Below are 20,144 nucleotides of genomic sequence, written 5' to 3' on the forward strand. Positions count from 1 at the left end.
CTCGCTTATGTAGAAACCGTCTCGGCTTATTAACAATTTAATCAGGTTATATCACGTACGTACTTACTTACCTCGAGCCGTCGCCTCTCGAGCGCTCGCGCGCGCATAAGATTTCACCGGCTGCTGTTGCTGTTCCTCTCTGATGTGCAGCTATGCGCTGGTAATGGAATTGGCCTCGGCTTCTTATATGCGCGCCGTCGTTACAGTCTCGGATTTCGCGTGTGACAGGATATCAGGGAGGGATGATTTAATAAACTCAAACACGGGGTTTATATATCTTTTTTTGCATTTGTTTTTTATTTCATACTTATTTATAATAGATTCGTTCGTCGTTTGAATTTTTTTCTCTCTCTCTCTCTCTCTCTCTCTCTCTCGTAGCGACACATATGACGCGCGTGTGTTTGGGGCTGTGTGGTGTGTGTGTGTGTGTGAGTGTGAGTTAAGCTTAGTCGTGTTTTACATATATACGATTCGACATAATATTTACAAAGGTTGCTTATGCATATAATATAATATATTTATCATCACCGTTCTATAATATTTTTAATCATATAGGATGATCGAAAAGAAAAATGTTCTCGCTTCACCAGCTCGCCTGTGTCTCTCACAGACTCCTCGCTACAAACGTACTCTTGAGTCGTGTCGGTATAGAGGGCACATATAGAGGGGCAGTAAGGGGAGGGCACGTAGAAAAATATGACGGTATGTACCTAAGACGTTAAAAGCTATATACAAAATGTACATACAAGAAGAATGGACGCGAGAGCTGTGCTCGTACTATGTTCTTTATATATATATATATATATATATATATATATATATATATATATATATATATATATATATATATATATATATATATATATCGAGAATGACTGAATGTTTGTGGTTCTGTGTATACGTGTTAATGTGCGCGCGCGCGCGCGCGTGTGTGTGTGTGTGTGTGTGGGACTTTGTGTTTCTATCCTCACTGTAAAGAGTCTGGTCGCTTTAAAATTCTTATACGAGATTGCAGTTTGCTTACTAGAATGTAAATAATCAATGTTACGTACGTCTAAAATCTGAGCTCTCAAAGGGAGCGAAACTCGTTACAGCGAATTGCGCGTACGTGTGCTGCTGTTCACGACTTTATCCTTTACTTTTATACAAGCTGCGAAAGAGCGCGAGGATTTGTCGCTTTCCGCAATGACGTCGATGCACGTGCTTCTTTTTCTCATTCTCTCGCAACAATAAATTATCAAAAAAGTCAATCAACGCGTCAATTCTATATAGATATACCTTTCCAATATTCCAATATTGACCGTCGCGCTCGTCTGCGAAAAGATTCCTCTCGTTCTCGCCAAAATAACAACAACAATAATGCTCTTTATCTCCTTAATCTCTACTAGATGATAACGCGTGTATGTGTAATGCATTCAATGGAATAATATCGACGACACATTATTTACAAGGGACTTACGGTACTCTCGCGGATAGGTACGCGGTGTACGACGTGTACGTGTGTGAAATGTTTCTCTTCTCCTTCTTACGCGAGTGCGCGCAAGACTGCTGCTGCTGCTGCACACTCCGATCCGTGTCTCTCAAACTCGGTCGTCCCGAGTGCTGTGGCTGGTGCGATTTCTACGACTGCTGCTGCTGTGGTTCCTTCAGTATATGACCTCGTAGACGGTGGCCTTCTTGTCGCCGGAGCCGGTAACGATGTACTTGTCGTCCGCCGAAATGTCGCAGCTAAGCACCGAGGACGACTCCTTCGACTGCAAAGAACCAAAGAGAAAGGACGTAATGGACGTTAAAGACACTATCGATAAAACGATTTTCAAGTGCGCGAGTGCGGCCACTGAGGAGTGGCTTGGCTCACAATCGATTGGACTTTTTCGTACTTTTGGATGGGACGTTAAAATTCTTTTAGTTGAGAAGCCACGAACGTGTCAAAGATTCATAACGAATCTATACGAATATAGGATCGTAAATTGCCCGATGCAGTAGTGGAAACACGCGAGGCGAATTAATGCATGTCGAGACCTGTTTTTGAAATTTTTCAAAGCAATCTAATGAATTATTTCGCCGCGCGGCGGTATCGTGTAACGACACAGCTTCGAGAAGCTCGAGCGAAGCAGGAAAAAAACAATCCCTTCGCAATGAATGCAAACGGGGGCAATAAAAACCCGTCGCAATAAAGCGACGAAAGTAGCGAACAAGCACGCGAGCAAGCACCAAGAGCTAAAGAAAGAGTAAAAGGAAGAAGATAGCTCGCTCGCGCTGTGAAGAAGGAAAATAAAGGACGTGCGCTTCCAGGATGGCCTTGGCTCTCTCTCTCTCTCTCTCTCTCTCTCTCTCTCTCTCTCTCTTGGCGCGCAAAAGGCAATCCCGGCAGATAGTAGTCCCGCTCGTAAAACATTTAACGCTCTCAGGAGCGACGCAGTGATCGTAAAGTTGCTCACCTGGAATATCGAGGCTCCGTAAGGCGTGCGCCAGGCGTTGAGCAGGTTGTCCTTGCCCGTGGAGACGAACCACTTGCCGCACGATGCGAATCTCAGCGACAATACGCAGGACTCGTGCAGGTGAAGCTGGTACTTGTCGGGCTTCGTGGCGTGCAGTACCTCGACGTTGGAGTTCTCCATACCCACGGCCAGCCATTCGCCGGTCGGACAGTAGCCCAGCGAGAAGATCTGCGACGAGAAGTCGTGCTGCTGGAGTTGTCTGCCCTCCCTCAGATCCCACGATCTGACCGTGTTGTCGAGGCCACCGGTCCATAGTTTCGTGCCGTCGGCTGAGATGTCGATGCAGGACGCACCGTCGGTGTGGCCCTGGAACTGCCTGACGAGGGTCTGGTTGTGCAGATCCCAGACGGCGATGTTGCCATCGCTGCAGCAACTGAAGCAGACCTTCGAGTCTGGGGATATCGCCAGAGCGTAGCAGGCCGGCGCAGAGGATGTCAGTTCCGCCTTGATTCGTGGCGTTGGACTCGCCAGGTCCCAGATGCTCAACTGACTGGCCTCGCCACCGACGATCAGTGTCCTTCCGTCCGGCAGGAGCTTGACCGATCTGATGTAGTTGTCTCGCTGCAGGCAGTCGAGTTGCGAGACTGGTTTGGCGCTGCTTCCGCCGGGCTGGCTTATGTCCCAGACTTTGACACAGCCTTTGCCACCGGTGTACACGTATTTGGTGGGGTTCGAGATCGTGACGGCGCAGACGACTTCGCCGTGGGTCAGGGTGTTGATTTGACGCGCGTGTCGAGGGATACCGGCGCCGATCAAGGCATCGGGAGGAAAGGGCACTGGTACCATTACGTTGTCGTTGGATACGTGAAAGCTGTAAGCTCTGTAAATTTGAAGGAATATGGTGTTGATTTTTCGCAGTTCATTCAGATAATCGTGTATGACTTTTTGGTGAGGGGAATGTGTGTGTATGTGTGTGTGGGTGGACGAATCTGAAACAAACTTACGGTTTTCCACCAGGTACAGAGCCAACGCCCATGACTCTGTGGGCATCGTACAACTGCTGCGGCAATGTAGGTGGCGCCCTAGGCGCAGCGTAACCGTTGTAGCCCATCAGTTCGACGTGCGCAGGATGTTGCGATCCAGGTGGCAGGTGGTGAAGTGGTCCAGGTGGGTAATGCGCCGGGTAGGCTCCAGGTACGCTGCCCGGTGGCGGTGGTCCTTGAAGAGGTCCAGCTTTGCTCGACGCGGAAGGTTTGAGAGAGTTTGACGGCGCTGAGGTTGGAGTCAGCGGCTTGGAAATGGGTGTCGTGGCCTTTTCACGCTCCTCCATCTTCTTGGCCGAAGGAGTACTGGCGTTACTGCTGGTACTGCTTCGCGGCGAGTGCGGGGGCAGATCCTTCTTGGTCGTGCCATTGTTGCCGTTGCCGTTGCTGTTGCTGCTACTGCCCAAGGCTGAGACTCCGAGTTTGTCGATGCCGTTTTCGCGAGGCGAGGTGGTGCCATTCACCGCGGGACTCGTTGGGCAATCACTGGCGTCGTCGACCACTAGATCTTGGTCGCTCTTCTCACCGTCGCTCTGTTCAAGTTTCGAGAAAGGAAGGAACGTTTATTTTTTACCGAATAACAAACTAATACACGCGAAGATTCGTCTTCTTTTTTGCGTCGAGATTGAAAGGAGGGACGAACTGATTGAGAAGGAGGTTTGTGCTCAAGACGTCGAGCAAACGTGGCTTTTCACGTTCATTCTCATAACGCCGCGTCACGGCCGACTCTCGAGAGGATTTCACGCCAAATATAATATCCGCGCAGGGATCGACGAGCAACGCGAAGAAGCCGCAGAGCAAAGGAGAAGAAAAAAAGGTTCATGAAGACGAGTCCGGGGAAACGAGACTTAAGCACCACTCCGGTAAGGAGATGTGGGCCTCTTTGTGGCTGTATCTCCGCGGTTTCCTTTGAATAAAGTCCTCGAAACTTCAAAGGTCTTGCAGCAGCTCCTATCCCATTCGGCGGAACAGAAGCTACCGCGCTCGCCAAGAAGCTGCGTGCGCTATATACCTCTCGGAACCGCACACAAAGTATACATATTACACCGAGCTGGAATCTCTTTCGTGCGCGGCTAGGAAGAACTAACTCGAGATAACATATTCAGCGCCGCAAAGTTACACACAGTACATTTCGTGTCCGGGCTTCATTATCCAAATTGCTTTCCGCGCGAGAGATGCCTGGCTTTCGCGGCTTCGCTCCCTACAATCTCGCTGATTAGAATTAGATATGCGCGCGCGCGCGGAGCGACGAAGTTTGCGCCCGCGCGAGCTCTCGAGGATTTTAATTCATTCCTCGACGCGATGTAACTTTGCGCTTCGCTCGCTCCAGTGTCATTATATGCGACGAGGCAAATTTCCGCGGAGAGACGATGAGACGCTAGTGCAGAGCGCGATGTGTCTCGGCGCAAAAGTCTGTCAACTACCGTTGGAGGAACGTTACTGCTAAGTGAGTTCGCGCTGCCGTCTCCAACTTTCTTGGGCCGGCTTTCTAATCGAAAAGTAGTTTCGCGCTTTGTAGCGATTCGCCATAATCAAATTTTCGCTCGTCGAAATTGAAGAGAGAGAAAAATATGTCTATAGACTTACGTGTCCGAGGTCCTTGTCCTGCTCCTTCTTCATCTTCTTGATGTGAATCGGATGGTCGTGATGGTTCTGCGTGTGGTGGCCGTGATGCGACTCTTGCGGCGAGCGCGGTCTGATATACTTTTCGCCGGGCGATATCGAGCTCCTCTGTAAGCAGATACGTATATTTACACTTTCGATATGCGCCTCGAATACGCAATACAATATATCTATATAAGCAGTGCATGCACGTGCACGCCTGGCTCCGGCTATGCAGCAAACTTTAATCTAAAGTTTCACGCGCTGCGCAGAAAACCTTATAGCGCAAACATATCGCTGTGTGTGTATACGGGAGTAGGATTACACTCGAGAGAGAGAGAGAGAGAGAGAGAGAGAGAGAGAGAGAGAGAGAGCGAGAGAGAGGCTATGTGTACGAGCGATGATTGCTGCGGGGTTTGGGGTGTAGGTATGGTTAAGCGTGGAAAAATAGGGTGGACCATGACGTCGCGTCGTTTTCGAGAGATACAGGCTCCATCGATCACTCGAGAGCTGACGTTAAAACCTTTCGAAGCGCTGTGCGGCGAGACAGTGCGCGGTTGGGTTCGCGTTTAATTAGCCGAGCGAGAGTGAGAGAGCTGTGGATGGGGGCTGGAATCAGTCGGTCGATTCCTCTTTTTTTTCCTTGTCGTTTTAACGGAAGCAACCGCTCTTTTTTTCACTGCGCACTGTAACACGCAGTTCCGTTCCGCGAAATCCCGCAATGAACAATCCTGCAAACAAGCTCTATCCTAATCCACGTTATTTACGCAGTCGACCAGAAATAAAATTCCGCGAAATTCCCACTATCATTTCAGAGCCACTCTGACATACTGAAAAAAGTGCCACATCCGCGAGCGAGCGCGTATACGCACCGTTAAACGAAGTGACAGTCATCGCGGCAGATTTCATCGAATCGCATGCGAAGCGAGGGGGCGAGCGGCAAAAATGCAGTCGGGAAAACGAGAGCCACGTCGACGAGCACATAAACACGGCGATGACGTTGAAATTAATCGGCGCCATTCAACGAGCCGTGCTCTCTGGCGATGCAACGAGGAAAAAAGCTGCGATGCACAGACGAACGCACTCTTTAAACCTGTCGGCATTAAAATGTACTTTCGCATCGGCGAATTCGATCGGGCGCGAAATCCACTCTCGAGGATCCCCCGCTAATTATTGCGGACACAACACACTGTATACTCGTTTCTCTCCGGGCTGTCGTTTTGCGCGCGCTCGCGCTGGCGTCCAGCGTTGAAAGCAATCCAATCAACGCTATTTCTATTCTCGCCTCGCTCTGATGCATGTACGCGTGGGTGTGTAAACTCTATATAATAGAATATACGCGCATGATGATGGCAAGGTGTATGTATAGCAGCACAGCAACGCCGCGCGCGTTTCGAGCGTAATCGAACGTAACGAAGCGGCGACGTTATAAAGTGGGCATCATGTCGAGTGGCGATTTCTCTCGATTGCCGCCGCCGCTCGTCATTGATAAATTGTGGGACGAGCACCGCGTGTGTGGGAGTCTGTATATGCTGCTGTAGGTGAACGGACGGAGAATTACAGATCCGCTCGCTTTTTCAATGAAGATGAGTCGGCGCTCGGTATCAAACCGAAATTGCGTAATAAGAGATTTGAAATCTCGGGACGACCGCGCGAGAATACGGAAACAAAGCGACTCCAGCGTACACGAGAATAATTCAGTTAGAATAAAGCAAGCGAAACCGCTGACGGTGTACGGTACACCGACGGAAAAGGGCTAGCTTACGCGCGAGCTGATTGCAGTAGCGCCGAAAGTGCATAAAGCGCGGGGTAATTTGTACTCGCCGGCTTAAAGTCTCCATTTGGCGAGAAGAGAGGGATCGAGCATCAGAGCTGCGAAAAAGGAACAACCCGAGGTTCGTGAGAAAATTGCCGCGCGCGTAAGAGAGGGAGAGAAGAAAAGCAAGCAAATAAAACGAAGCCGCAGAGCATAGCGGTGGCTCGCTCTCGACCTCCGGTAGCCACACGGCGAGAGGAGGTGCATTTCGGTTTCGTGCTCAATTCGGCTGCGCTCTCGTGTACACTTCCTTTTCGAGCCACCTTTTATTCCGCGTTTTTTCAAGAAAGTCGAGATCGTCGGGATAAAAGCAACAACACGGTTTTCTGAAATACCCGCACTGTACGCGCGTAATCCTGCGACGGATATAGTCGAATCTTGAAAGTCTTTTTTCAGCGTAGATGAAGCGAAATTGAAAAAACCGGTTTCTGCATCGCGATGAGCATCGCGCTCGCGCGTCGGTTGCAGGAAATCTGCTTTTTCAGCGTCCAATTTGGCGAAAGCGTCGGGAATCTTGGAAAGATCGCGCGTAAAAAGCGTATATGTATACACAGCACACCCGTGAGCCTCGGCAGACGGAGGCCCGAAACGAGAAAGAAATATGGCGCGCCAGCGAGACGAGAAAAAGAAAGGGTTATGCTTCTTTTTTCTCGGAGGCCCGGGATTCTCCCGGCGAGGGACCGGCGAATAAACAAAGAGCCTCGAAAGCGTGTCTGCCCGCGCCCGCGCGGCCGGTAATGGGGCATAATGGAATTCTGGCGATACACACACACACAGCGAAACGTGGGCGTGAATGGTCGCCGCCGCGAAAAAATATGGAATGCCCGTGAGGTGCGACTACGACGATCGGTTTAACGGATTTTTTTTGTCGAGTTTGCCCTCTGCGGCAGGATGCGGTCTGGCTGCCGAACAATGGCGGATTTACGTCGCGAGCGCGTTGCTGTATACTATATAGCGGTACATACAGCAGTGGATTTTTACGTCCGCGTGCCGCAAATTTCGAATTTATCGCCGGCGCGCGCTGAAATATATTCCGATACGCGCATTTGTACTGGCGCCCCTCTCCGCCTTGTATGCGGATGTGCGCAGTGTAAAACGCGGAGGGAAAAATTGCCGCGTCAGCTTGTACATATCGAATGGAAGCTCGATTGGTTTTCGATGTCGAAAAAGAAATTCGATATATATTAGGTAGACACGAATGAGAAGGACAAGCGCTTTCAATACAAATTCGTCCATAAACGTGTAATGAACGCGTAGGAGACGGGACAGCGGCACAATACATCCCCGAAAATGAGAGGGCAGCCGCGAAGAGCGAGACAATAAGCGAAAGCAAAGAGCGCAAGCCTGCGCGTCGTTCTCTGACGCATGATTACAGAGCCCGAGATACATATATAGGAGGTGCACACACGGCCGGAATAAAGAGAAGCGCGCGGGAGGAGATATCAGCGCGAGGAGACGAGCGAGGATGAAGAAGAGGAAGAAAAAGGCCTCGAGGACGGGGAAAATAGAGAAAGAGAGCCGATGGCAAGGAATGAGAGAGGGCGTCGATGGGCGTTTCGCGGTCCCGCGATGATTACAGGCTCCGCGCAAACCTGTAATACTCTCGCGCGCACGCGCGCGGCGATGTAGTATGTGCTCCTCTCTATCTCGCTCCTTTTTAGCCTCGCGTATGCGCGCGTGCTTTGTTCTTCTCGCGCACGTGTACTCCCGGTTCGCCGGGAAATCGGTCGCTGTAGCTGGAATTCAGTGGATTCGCGGAAATGGAATAAGGATAATTACCGAGGCTCTCTGTGTAAAGCACGCGAGTGAGCCTTTTATAGGCGTGCCATAAGATTTATGCGATAGCAAGAGCCTTAGCATTGCTGATACGGTTCGAAGAGTGAAAAATGAATCTTTACGCGTCACCGAAACGAGTCCTTCGCGCTCGCTTGAATATATTATTTATCGAGGGTTTTTGCAGGTCGTTGAGCCGGTGATGTATGGAATCCCTATATGCTCACAGTTGTAGTGTTGGTAGAATGATATACAAAACCAGGATGAGAAATATTTTAATAACGCGTAGTAACACTGCGCCGGCTCGGTTGTCGCTACGGTGAGCGAACGAAATTTTTTTCTCTTGAAAATAAAACCTCGCCGATATAAACCGCGTTTATAATGTATTCCAGCTGCACAGCGCTTGTATACGCGCTAATACGCGGAGCCAGACGCGCAGCAGCTGCTGAAAATTGCATGAAAAATGTTATTTATTTATACACTCACGTGTCTCTCCTCGGCCGAGCTGAGTCCTGAAACAGAGCAGAAAAAACACCAGGTTATATTCCGTGCAAAAATTAGTCTCTTCACGTATATATATATAAAACCGTCGAGCTGGGGTGGGCGGAAGCGCGAGCGAAACAGCGTAGCTTTTCGCTCGTGAAAAAAAATTTGATTTAGGTAGAATTACTCCCTTCTATATTCTCTAGCACGCGGTCTCGAGCCCCTTTGAAAAAAAACCGGGGAAAAACACGGAAAAAAAGCTCGCGTGCGCGTGTATGCGCGAAGAGAGACGAGGAAAGTATACACACACACACGCGTGAGCTGCACAGGACGAAAGTGCGCCGATAGAATGTTAATAACGTCGCATGCAGCGCTGGAGCAAGAGAGAGACGGGGACAAACGCGAACCGGTATAAATGATCTTCATGCATATTTATGTGCTTGCGCGAGCTTTTGCCTCAAAACCGACCCCGACGCTGTCCGCCGTATAACACGCGGCTGTAGCAAACACGCTGAAAGCGGATATACCCGCAGAGAGAGAGAGAGAGAGAGAGCGAGAGAGAGAGAGAGAGAGAGCGAGAGAGAGAGAGAGAGAGAGAGAGAGAGCGAGAGAGAGAGAGAGAGAGCGAGAGAGAGAGAGAGAGAGAGAGAGAGAGACAGGGCTTTGAAAATTCTCAGCAGCAAGCGCGCTATCTTCGTCTCCCTTTCACCACCCCGCGCTGCTCTGTGCCTCGCTGCTGCTACAGTTTACGTTTGACGTGTGTACATACTCTTGCATCTTCGTTTTTACAAAGCCGAGCCTCGACCCAAAGGGATCAAACGCTTCGTCTCTACAAAGTAGTACAGCGAAGTATCAGCGAAAAAGCTCGCCTATGTGCGGCTGCGAATATTTCAGAGGCGAAACGAGATTCTCTTCTGCTTTTTTCCGACGGAGCGAAATCTACTAAGGCAAACGACGTGGATTATTTTTATTAATGAACAGCCTCGGTATAGCATACCGCGAGGGATTTAATTGAAAAATCTCCCCGCGCTCGAAACTGTTTGAAATTTTTTCTAATTTCGATCTCAAACAGCGCAAAAAACGTCTTCCTTATTTTTGCACACGCGTATACGGTGTATAGGGAGAGCCGAGCGCGAACAACGAGCGATTCAATCTAAGCGTGGCCGAACAAAGCTCCGCGCCGAGGAAAAAAATCCAGTGAGAAACACGCACTGGCCGGGACAAAAATGACGGGAAAAAGCTCGTACGCGCAGGTGCGAAAAAAGAGCAAAACTCCATGTCTCTCGTATACCACGCGCGAAAGAGAATCACCTCGCAGCGAGGAACAGGCTCGCGTTATTTGCATCGCTGCAGCGACGCCAGAGAGATACCCGATTAATTATCGAGCCGTTCCGAGAACGAACGAAAAAAATTCTGCAGTTTGCGAAATTCCATTTCGCCGTCGATGTACGAAGGCCAGCTTTTTTCGGATGACGCGGGCTATAAAGCGTGGGCCGCGCGCTCTCGGGTATTAAAAAGAGCGTGTATAACGCGGGGGTAAAAATACGACTTTCCCGGGCGCAATCGCTTGTAAATGCAGCGCGTCGAGATCGACGCAACGAGATTATGAGGGTGAGGGCGAACACGCGAAAAAAAAATAACAACACGCGGCAGAGCTATCTCAATTATTTTTACGCGTCTGCTGGTCGCTCACTCTCTGACTTGCGTATCAGGGCTGGATTTTTTGTTTGGCTTCGTGTGAAATGTGAAATTGCGGAGAGCGGATTATTGCTCGTTCTTTATGCGACGAAAATTTGCATTTCTCGACGGCTATAGTTGCAGCAGCCCTCGGAATCACGAGTCATAGGCTCCAGCTGTATACGAGCGGTGTATCGCGCGCGGCGAGTTTCGGAACCGAACGGAATGAAAAAAGTTGTTGCGCCGGCTTTTTTACGGGACGGCTGTACGGCTTTGATAGCTCCGCTCTCTGTGTCAGATCGTGCGTTATTTACACGCGATACTGCAGCGGCTTTTGACGTTCGGGAAATTAGATTTTTAAAACTCTTGGGATCCGGTGTAACGCGATTTTTCGTCCCAGTCCGAGCTCAACTTTCGTTTCTGTTTCTATAGGATTTTTTGGGTGAATTTTAATAAAAAAAAAATGATATGAAGATCCTTACCTCCGTTGCTCTTGGCGTCATCGGGCTGGCTGTTGCGGTGCAGTTCCGGTTTACTGAGCATCGATAGCGGATGCGAGCTCGTGCTTCCCGGGGTCGGTGGGGCTCCGGGTGTCAGTCCCAAGCCCAAGAGGGCTGATGCCGACGTGGGTACCGGAAGTCCAGCCGCTGGACCCAGAGCTGGTAGACCAGGCATTCCAGGGTGTGGACCGATAGCTGCTCCTGGCGGTAGCTGCTGGACCTGCATCTGCTGCAGCAGTCGAGGAATGTCCGGGCGTTGTTGCTGAAACAGAGAAAGGAAAATCCTCGATTAGATTACACTCGCACGTCAAAACAAACATCTGCAGTGTTCGAATAAAAAGCTCGAAGCGCGTGGAAATCAAGAAGATAGAACGTCAGCAGCGATTCGCCGCGCGAAAATCCTCCCTCAGCGTATTTTTCTCCTCGAGATTTTCCGAATCGCCTTATTTCCTTTTCTCTCTCCCGCTGCACGACGAGAATACTCCCGCGGATGAAAACGGGCGAGAGCAGCTTCCATCGCACGTAGAGCGAGTTTACAAATCGTTCTCCTCTCTCCCTCTCTTCGGATCGTCGTCGTCGACGCGCGAGAGCTAGTCGTACGCCGTCGGAATACATAATGGAGGCCCCCGCACCGGATGACTAAGACGACGACTACTGGCGAGAGAGTGAGTGAGAGAGAGAAGAAAGTTTCGCAGAACGCGAGAGACGTCGGTGGAATACCTACTCGCTCTCGCGCGGCAAAATGCGCGCGCAATCACTTAAGGCAGGAAGTTTCTCTCGGCAGCGTATTTCGAGGTGTAAATTGAGAGCTACTGTTGATTTAAAGCCACTCTCTCTCTCTCTCTCTCTCTCTCTCTCTCTTCTCTTTCTGGCCCGTGTAAGCTAATTATATATGCGCCGAGCTCTTTTCAGAGAGTCGCCTCTTTTTTAACTCGCTGCAGCAGCAGACTCTCTTCTTTCTCCGTTATACGCGCGAGAGGCGAAATCCATTTACGGCTGCTTTGGAATTACGCGAGTCTCGAGACTTTTTTCCCACCGCGGGGATTTCTGAGCGCATTTTCATGGTGATGAGCTTTTTCGAAAAATTTCTTAATTCGCAATTCCGCAGCCGGTCACGCACAGCACAGCGTCCGACGAGATGACGCATTTGCTCGCTTGCAATTTGCCCCATAAAAATAGATATAAAATACGTTCCGGGATATCGAGGTGGAAAGAAGCAGTCGTCGTCGTCGTCGAGGGGCGACACGCACGCGCTCACTCTAGAGAAAATAAGAAAAAAGCTGAGCTCGTAAATTATCCGTGCACGCCGCCCTAATCTGTTACGAACGACCTCAGACGCTGCCCCCTTTTTCAGGCTTATACAGCTCGCTCCGGGGCCCCCCTCTCGCGCACATAACACACGCGGCGCAGAGAAAAAAGAGAAAAAGCAGCGGAGAGAGAGAGAGAGAGAGAAAATCAACGCGAAGGGATTGCTTCTCTCTCTCTCTCTCTTTTGCCTACTACGCGTACATTATATACAATCTCGATTCGTCGAGGCGTGAAACCCTCGCTGGCTCGGCGGGTGTCCCCCTACGTATACGTATGAAAGCGGCTACTGTTGCCAGCGCGTACATACGTACACACGCATGTGTCGCCGCGTGCGTCCGTGTGACAAACGATAAACTCGTTACGCGCGCTCGCACGGATATATATGTATGCGCCATCCCGCTTATCGCGGATTTCACTTAAGCGTTTAGGCGAATCCGCATATGGGTGGTGGCGATGCGATAGGGGGCACGGCCCCCCCTGTAGGTAGTTTCGTTGCCGAGTCGGCCTAGCGGGTAACAGCCTGTGGAATTGTATGCGCGCGCGTGTACGTCGAGAGCGAAAAAAAAATTAAGTGTTCAAGAGCCTCGGTCGTCGTTCTGTGCAGTGAATCAAGGATGGATTATTAGTATCGGGAGAGACTCGAGAGAGGGTGGCTTTATGTTTTATTGTCGCGCGCGGATTTTTTGTCCGATGTGGTGGAGTCAGTGCAAACAGAGTCGCGGATAATGTATGGTTGTATAAATTTTAGTACGAAAATGTATTCTCACCGGTGGTGCACGTTTTTATTCCCCGAGCAGCGCTTCCGAACGCGTTCGCTCTGTGCGCAATGTCTTCATTTGCAAGTCTGAAAAAGCGAATGTACACACTTTCCAGTCATTTGACACGACGGCGTACTGTGTATACGGCTCGAAATAATAATATGCGCGCCTACATTACACACGAGATTCCTAGCACGAGAACGAAATCAATAGTTTATTTCTTTGGGCTTGTACGATTCAATGCGATTCCCGAAAACTTGCCCCTCAATCTGCCCCTCGAAAGAGAAACCACCTCCGAACAAACCCATCAAGTCCTTCAGACCCGGCCAAAAAAGTGGCCCTTGAATGAAATATCCGCAACACACGCGCCCGATTATGCACGTGTGTAGACGCGGGGCCCCGAGCTATACACGTGTATCCGCACACACGGACAAGCCCGTAATTCGCTTGCAGAGGATGAAGCGAGGTCGAGGGTTTTATTACGCTCATGTGTGCGCGCCCGCTAGAAGAGATAGAGAGTCGGCTTTATTCGAGCTCCGGCGCCCTGTGCAGCTGCTGCTGCAGCCCCTTGTACTTTTGCCTCGGCGCGGCGGATTCGATGATCCTTTCTGTGCGCTCAGCCGAGCGCGTCCGGACAATCGGGCGCACTTATGGGCTGCTGCGAAATTGAGTTTCGGGTTTCGCGCTGCAGAGAGTGTGGCTTTCGTTCCGGGAGCTGTGTTGCCGACGAGATTTTCCCCCGAGAGAGGAAATGGCTTCTCCTGCACGCTATACGTGATATTAGAGACGAGTGTGCAAGCGTATTTTTGACTGTGAAACTTTGCTCAGCGCTTCTTTTTTCAGGGACACATACACACTCGTCGTCCCAATATTTACGAGGTCGAGAGCTCTAACGACCTGGCAAATAAGCTAATCCCGAGAAAGAAACAAACGACTCTTGGAATAAGTTTCTTGTCGTCGCGCCCACCGCATCTGCGTCGTCCCTCTCTCTCTCTCTCTTTCTCTCCCTCGCTTTCTCTCTTACTCCGCTCTCTCGGGCTAAAATAACTCATGTACCCACGCTCGCTCGCTCGTCTCCAATTTCCACTAGAGCCCCCGACCGGGCAGTGACTCATTACACGAATCCGGCGTCTGTCGCAGCGGGGGGAAAAAGCCGAGCAGCAGGGCCAAGCGAAGGGAAAACAAATAATCGTCGGGGGCTGCCGCGCATTGGTATTCTCGCGACGGCGACATCAGCGCGTGCAGGAAAAAGCGTAATAGCCCCAAACGAAACTTAACGCGCCGTGAATAATACGGATGGGGGGGGGGGGGGGAGAACGCGCGATGTGTATAAGCTGCGCATGTATACCTGGCCGAGAATCTCTCTGCGGATATATGTGCGCGGGCAAAGGTGCGACTCGCGTGCGGGATCGCACCCCTGATCTATGTAATGTAACGGAGGGGGTCGCTATAACGCGCGCGTGCGATATAGAAAAGGTGGCTGAATTGAATAGGTGGACGACGCGGGGAGAGCGGCGATGAGATATTGTACAACAATGGAGAGAGGGTATACAGTCGGAGGGGGAGAAATGTGGGGCGAGGCTTTGTAATTAATGATAAAAACAAACCGAGGTCAGAAGGGGGAACCCGATGCTTTGATCGAGTCGTTGTCGGGCGAGAGAGAGAGAGAGAGAGAGAGAGAGAGAGAGAGAGAGAGGATAAGTACGTTACTCCCGGAAATAGGTATTGACTTTTACGGCAGCTCTATATACGTGTATGATTATATTGTATTAGTGTAGCCGCGAAATACTCGGTATGATTATAGAGCTCCATTATAGACGGGGGGTGAAATTCCTACAAAGACAAAGTGAGCTATTGGAAAGCTCGCACGAAGCTCGCGAGCAGCAGGTGACGAAGGTGGAGAAAGTTGGATGGTTGTATAGGGGTCGTGATGAAGCACATATAGAGACCTATACCTGTACATACACTTCCGAGAGTAGGCGCGGTATAGGAGACAACTGCCGCCGCGAGCTAAGCTTGGAAACTACGTCGGGCTGACGAATAAGCCGCCGCCGGAGTGTGTTATTAAACGAAATATTGATTCAAGCCCTGTTTACCCAGTAATGCATATTCATGAGCTTCCGTCCCTCGCTGAAATCCCCCTCTTCTACCGCTACACACACTATTTTCCCTGCGCTATTTCACTCCTCTCGGATTCTTCCCTCCGAAGAGAATTCCGACTCTCGAAAACTCTCCGCGTACACTAATCCGGCATAAAGTCAAACGTAGCGAACGTAACACAGGCGCGTAAACCAAGCGATGATGCGGCACTCGGGGACCGGAGAGCAGCTCTCGCGCGCGCAGCATAATGCAGTGAGTCCGACACGTGTAGCAGCAGCGCGTAATCCCGGCCTATATTACGGGCTGCGCACGTGTTCGCGGAATGCCGACAGCGCTTCCGTCTTACGCTCTCTCGTGTTGTAGGCTGCGCTTACACGACAGAGAGAGAGAGAGAGAGAGAGAGAGAGAGAGAGAGAGAGAGAGAGAGAGAGAGAGCTAGTGCATACACTGGCTTCGCAGCCGCTGCTCTCTATGCAGCTGGGTACGTGTTACATGCGACGACGACGATGCTCTCACGGCTCGCTGAACTCGGATTCAAAGCCGTCGAGATTTTCGTTTATATTTAAAGCCATCAGCGACACCTTGGCACTGCATCGCGCATCTCGTGATAGAGTCATTAGACGAGAGATTCGTTCGGACTTTGTTTAGCCAGCTGCAGCGACGTTTGCTGCCGTCGGAGTAGTTTGTTTCTCGCGCGCTTGTAAAAACACTGAGTAAAGCGCGGCTGCTATGTTCACAAATCACAAGTTTTTCTGAAAACTCGACACGAGTGTCCAGTGTGTAATTATACGCGATCGCGGCCAGCAGATAAGTAACGATCGCTAATTGAATTCCTCGTCATAATGCAAGGAGTGAAGGAGATACGGTTACTTTACGTGTAATTGCGTGAAATCATAACTTACTGTATACTCTTCGAGGATTCCATCAGGTATAAGGGTCCTTTCGACACAGCTGTCGCGCGATAATCAAATCATCTTATAATTGCGGTTACCCATATCATTTCGTTTCACCGAGAGTCCACAATTTCGCTCAAAAATCAACGCGCTAATGCACCCCGTCAGCCGTGAAATAATCCGGGCGTAAAAGCCCACTAAACATCATCATCATCATCATCGTAATGATCGCTCGGCAACGCTGCGCCGCAAAAAAGACAATATCGCATTATCGCCGTCGGAAGCGCGCGGTCGTTTCGAAATTCATTAATAAAATCAAAGATCGGCGCTCGCGTATAGCACATATCGCGTGTACCGCGCGTTTCCCCATCAGCCTCGGAAATTCGATCGCGCGCGCCTGGAGCAGCAGATTTAACGCGGCGATAAGCCGCCGCTCGTCGGTCAAAAGGCCCGCGCGCTCGGTGCTAAATTCTTCGAAACCGAGCGCCGCGTGAATAAATGAATCCAGCTGTGCGGCTGTTGGGGTTATACGAGTGCGTTTCGAAACGAGATAGATATCGTGGCTTTTTTCTAACAGCCTCGGCGGGGATGATGATTTTCGAGTTTATTGGTACGCTACCGCCGTTTCATCGATTTTTATACGTTCTAAATTCATACGTTTGCATACTTTTTCGGCGAAACGAAAAGGTGGGAAAATCAAAGAGCAGCGGAAGACTCGGCCTCATCAAAATCCAAACACGTCGCGCCTCGCCGTCTCATCGATACACTCAGCGCAGCCAGGAGCGCATTATACACGCGCGCGCGTCTAATAAAGCTCTCTCGCTCGCGCTGTATACCCTCGGTAAAGAGGAAGTGCTGTATACGGGATGGAACGAGAGAGAGAGAGAGAGAGGGACGAAACGAGCGCGACGGAATTATTCCCGTCGTGTCTGTCGAGAAGCAACTCGGAACTCAATTATGCGAGCCACGACGGCTGAATGCCAATTTCGCTGCTGCTTATCGCTCGAGCGCGGCCGCCGCCGCTGCTATGTACCGTAATTCGGTCGAGAGAGAGAGAGAGAGAGAGAGAGAGAGAGAGAGAGAGAGAGAGAGAGAGAGAGAGAGAAAGAGAGAGAGAGAGAGAGAGAGAGAAAGAGAGAGAGAGAGAGAGAGAGAGAGAGAGAGAGAGAAAGAGAGAGAGAGAGAGAGAGAGAGAGAGAGCTCAGCGAAATAAGTCCGCTCGCGGAAAATGAGGCTGCTGAGAGAGGATGACGAAACGGGAGTGATGAATGAATTAGTACACGTTTTTGCTTTATATTTCCGGCTCTGCGCGAGTTTGCGGATTTCGTGCAAATAATTCCTCTTTTTCAGCCTCGCACTCTCGTGCTCGTAATCGCCAAATATAACTGGCTTATATATTTATTTTCATAATTGATCGATCCAATTTCGGCTTTCATATAACGGCTCGGCTATACAATAGAACATTTTATTTTTATAATAATCCACGTACGCTTTTACGAGCACTGAATTACACCCACGCGAATATGTTGCCATATTCATGCGGGCATTAAAAAATTCAAAACGACGATCGGCGTTCAAAAATTCAAAGCGTCCCGCCGCGCAAGCTCGTCGAACCGGAAACGGACATCGGAGATCCCTAAGTGGCATCGCGGCAGCTCCTAGCGCGTGGATCGATTGATAATCATTGTTATACGGGCGAACGTGCCAGTTAGCGCGTGCCAAATACAAATTAACGCGCGCCGAGCGGCTAATCGCGTGTGTCCGTCGATTTATACGAGCCGAAGTAATTTCATTTTTTTATCTCTTTCTCCGCTCTCGTTATTATACAGGGAACGCGCGCGTGCGTGTGTGCAGGTGCGGTGCATTTGAATAAATGAATCTTTCATGAAGCGCCCGCGGAAGTCGCACCCGCCGACAGGTCTTGGCGCAAAGGGGGAGCGAGAGAGGAAAACGTCGATATTTTCTCGCGCGTTATCTTTTTTTTTTATTTTCCGCGAGGGAGGTTTTTTACGATATCGCAGGCTTCGAACTGATTTTTATTACACGTCGATCTGAATTTCGATGCGAATACGGAGATAGGGAAGGTACGGCTTTATTTTGAATATTATACGCGTATTTTCTTGGGACACGCGCGTCGCAGTCGTATATTTCCGCTGGCGCTTTTCATGCCGAGCAAATACAAACATCGTTATAAATCCGTGCACAGCTGGTGTGCGCGAGAGAGCAAACTTACCCCGACTATCGAGTTGAGCTCCGTCATGGTGACCTGCTTCGCCCTGTCGACGGCTGTGGCCACTTGCTGCTGATGCTCCTGCGACAGGAACGGCAGTATTTGCGCAATAATGGCATTGAGTCTTTTCGATATTTCCGTCTGAAAGAAGAAGAAGAAGAAAAACGATTTAAAATCATATAACTTATAATCGTGCAAATGTAAGGATGTCAATATTTTGAACGTGCTACACAATCATTTTATTTGTAGAAAGTTAAGCTTTCAAAAAAATCTGCTAGATTGCGCACTACGAATACTTCAAAACAATCTTTTTAACATTCCTTCACGCGCCTCTATTATAAACGATCGCGACTCACCAAACCAATAAAATACCTTATCAACCAAGAGTACGCGTGAAAACGATCAATCACACAGCAACGTACACAAAGCCGGTGCATTCACTCGCTCGACAAAAAAGAACCACCTAACGATTCCTCGCGCATACACTCACAGCAAAGTCTGCTTACTGCAGTAGCGGCACTTCTGACGTCAAGGAAGAGAGATAAAAGTACAACGAGACACTTCCGGCGGCGCTCGTACATCGACGAGTCAATAAACATTCGAGACGTGCGATCGATGATCGGCGCGCATCGCAAAATCCTCCCGTCCGCGTGCTTCGGAATAATAAAACGCGATGTGTGTACGTGATACTTGGAAGGTACAGAGAGAGAATTTGTGATTGTGTTTGGATAATAGGATCGTTCATTCATCATTCGCGCTAATGCTCTCAACCACATCAACGCGCGGCGAAAATATCGCCATAACGAAGTGCGGAAATCTCTTTAACGCTCGTCGGCCGAATAAGCGCGCGCGCGATGCTGTAAGTATTCCAAAGAAAACACGCGAGCAAGCGCTAGCTAGTGAAATCGCCTCCGCATCAGCGGCGCACTATACATACACGCGAAACGTTTATTTCACGAGCGTTTACATACCGCGCATGTACACGCGAGGCGTGGCTTGTGTGTATAAACATATATCTTTTTCCGGGCTGCGCTGATACAACTTTTCGATTCTCATGGAAATTTTCACGTTTTATATGCCGCTTTCCACGTACCCCTGGTTTTTTTTATTGACACCTATACGCGCCAGGAATTTAATCAAACCAAATATATTCGAACTTTAATGCGTCAGTTAGGAAACGAACGCGAAACATACATCAGAGCCAATCTCTGTATCAGTAGTAAATCTCGCGATTCCGTCTTCCCCTAGGCGAGAACCGCACAGAGTGAGAGCAGCAGACCAGAGCCGGAGTAGGTGGCGATCGAGCGTAGGCGCCCAGCAAGCAGCAGCAGCGTTATATCCCCCCAGTTTATAGCATCGCCTCTCCCGCGCGCGCGGCCGCTCCGAGATAAGCCAGCGGCCAATTTCCTCTCGTTAGAGTGGCCTCGTTAAGTGCGATTATTGGCGAAAACCGCCCGCCGCCCGATGCCCCGAGCTGATAACTCTCTCCTACACACGCGAGCCATACAACATACTCTCGC

At 50.0% G+C, this 20,144-nt stretch overlaps 1 protein-coding gene across 1 annotated transcript in view; it reads right to left on the minus strand.

Moving 5' to 3' along the window:
- Positions 1 to 841: 841 nt before the first annotated feature.
- Positions 842 to 20,144, minus strand: part of LOC100117159 (protein groucho) — a 53,005-nt gene continuing 33,702 nt past the window's right edge. The window contains exons 5-11 of the mRNA XM_001601429.5: positions 18,628 to 18,765; positions 11,318 to 11,597; positions 9,162 to 9,187; positions 5,072 to 5,215; positions 3,446 to 4,017; positions 2,442 to 3,321; positions 842 to 1,754 (exon numbers count right to left, since the gene is read on the minus strand). Of these exons, the coding sequence (XP_001601479.2) occupies positions 1,647 to 1,754; positions 2,442 to 3,321; positions 3,446 to 4,017; positions 5,072 to 5,215; positions 9,162 to 9,187; positions 11,318 to 11,597; positions 18,628 to 18,765 (2,148 nt within the window). The 3' untranslated portion in view covers positions 842 to 1,646. The remainder of the gene's footprint in view (positions 1,755 to 2,441; positions 3,322 to 3,445; positions 4,018 to 5,071; positions 5,216 to 9,161; positions 9,188 to 11,317; positions 11,598 to 18,627; positions 18,766 to 20,144) is intronic.

Source organism: Nasonia vitripennis, chromosome 2, assembly GCF_009193385.2.
Source record: "Nasonia vitripennis strain AsymCx chromosome 2, Nvit_psr_1.1, whole genome shotgun sequence".
Classification (NCBI taxonomy): Eukaryota; Metazoa; Arthropoda; class Insecta; order Hymenoptera; family Pteromalidae; genus Nasonia; species Nasonia vitripennis.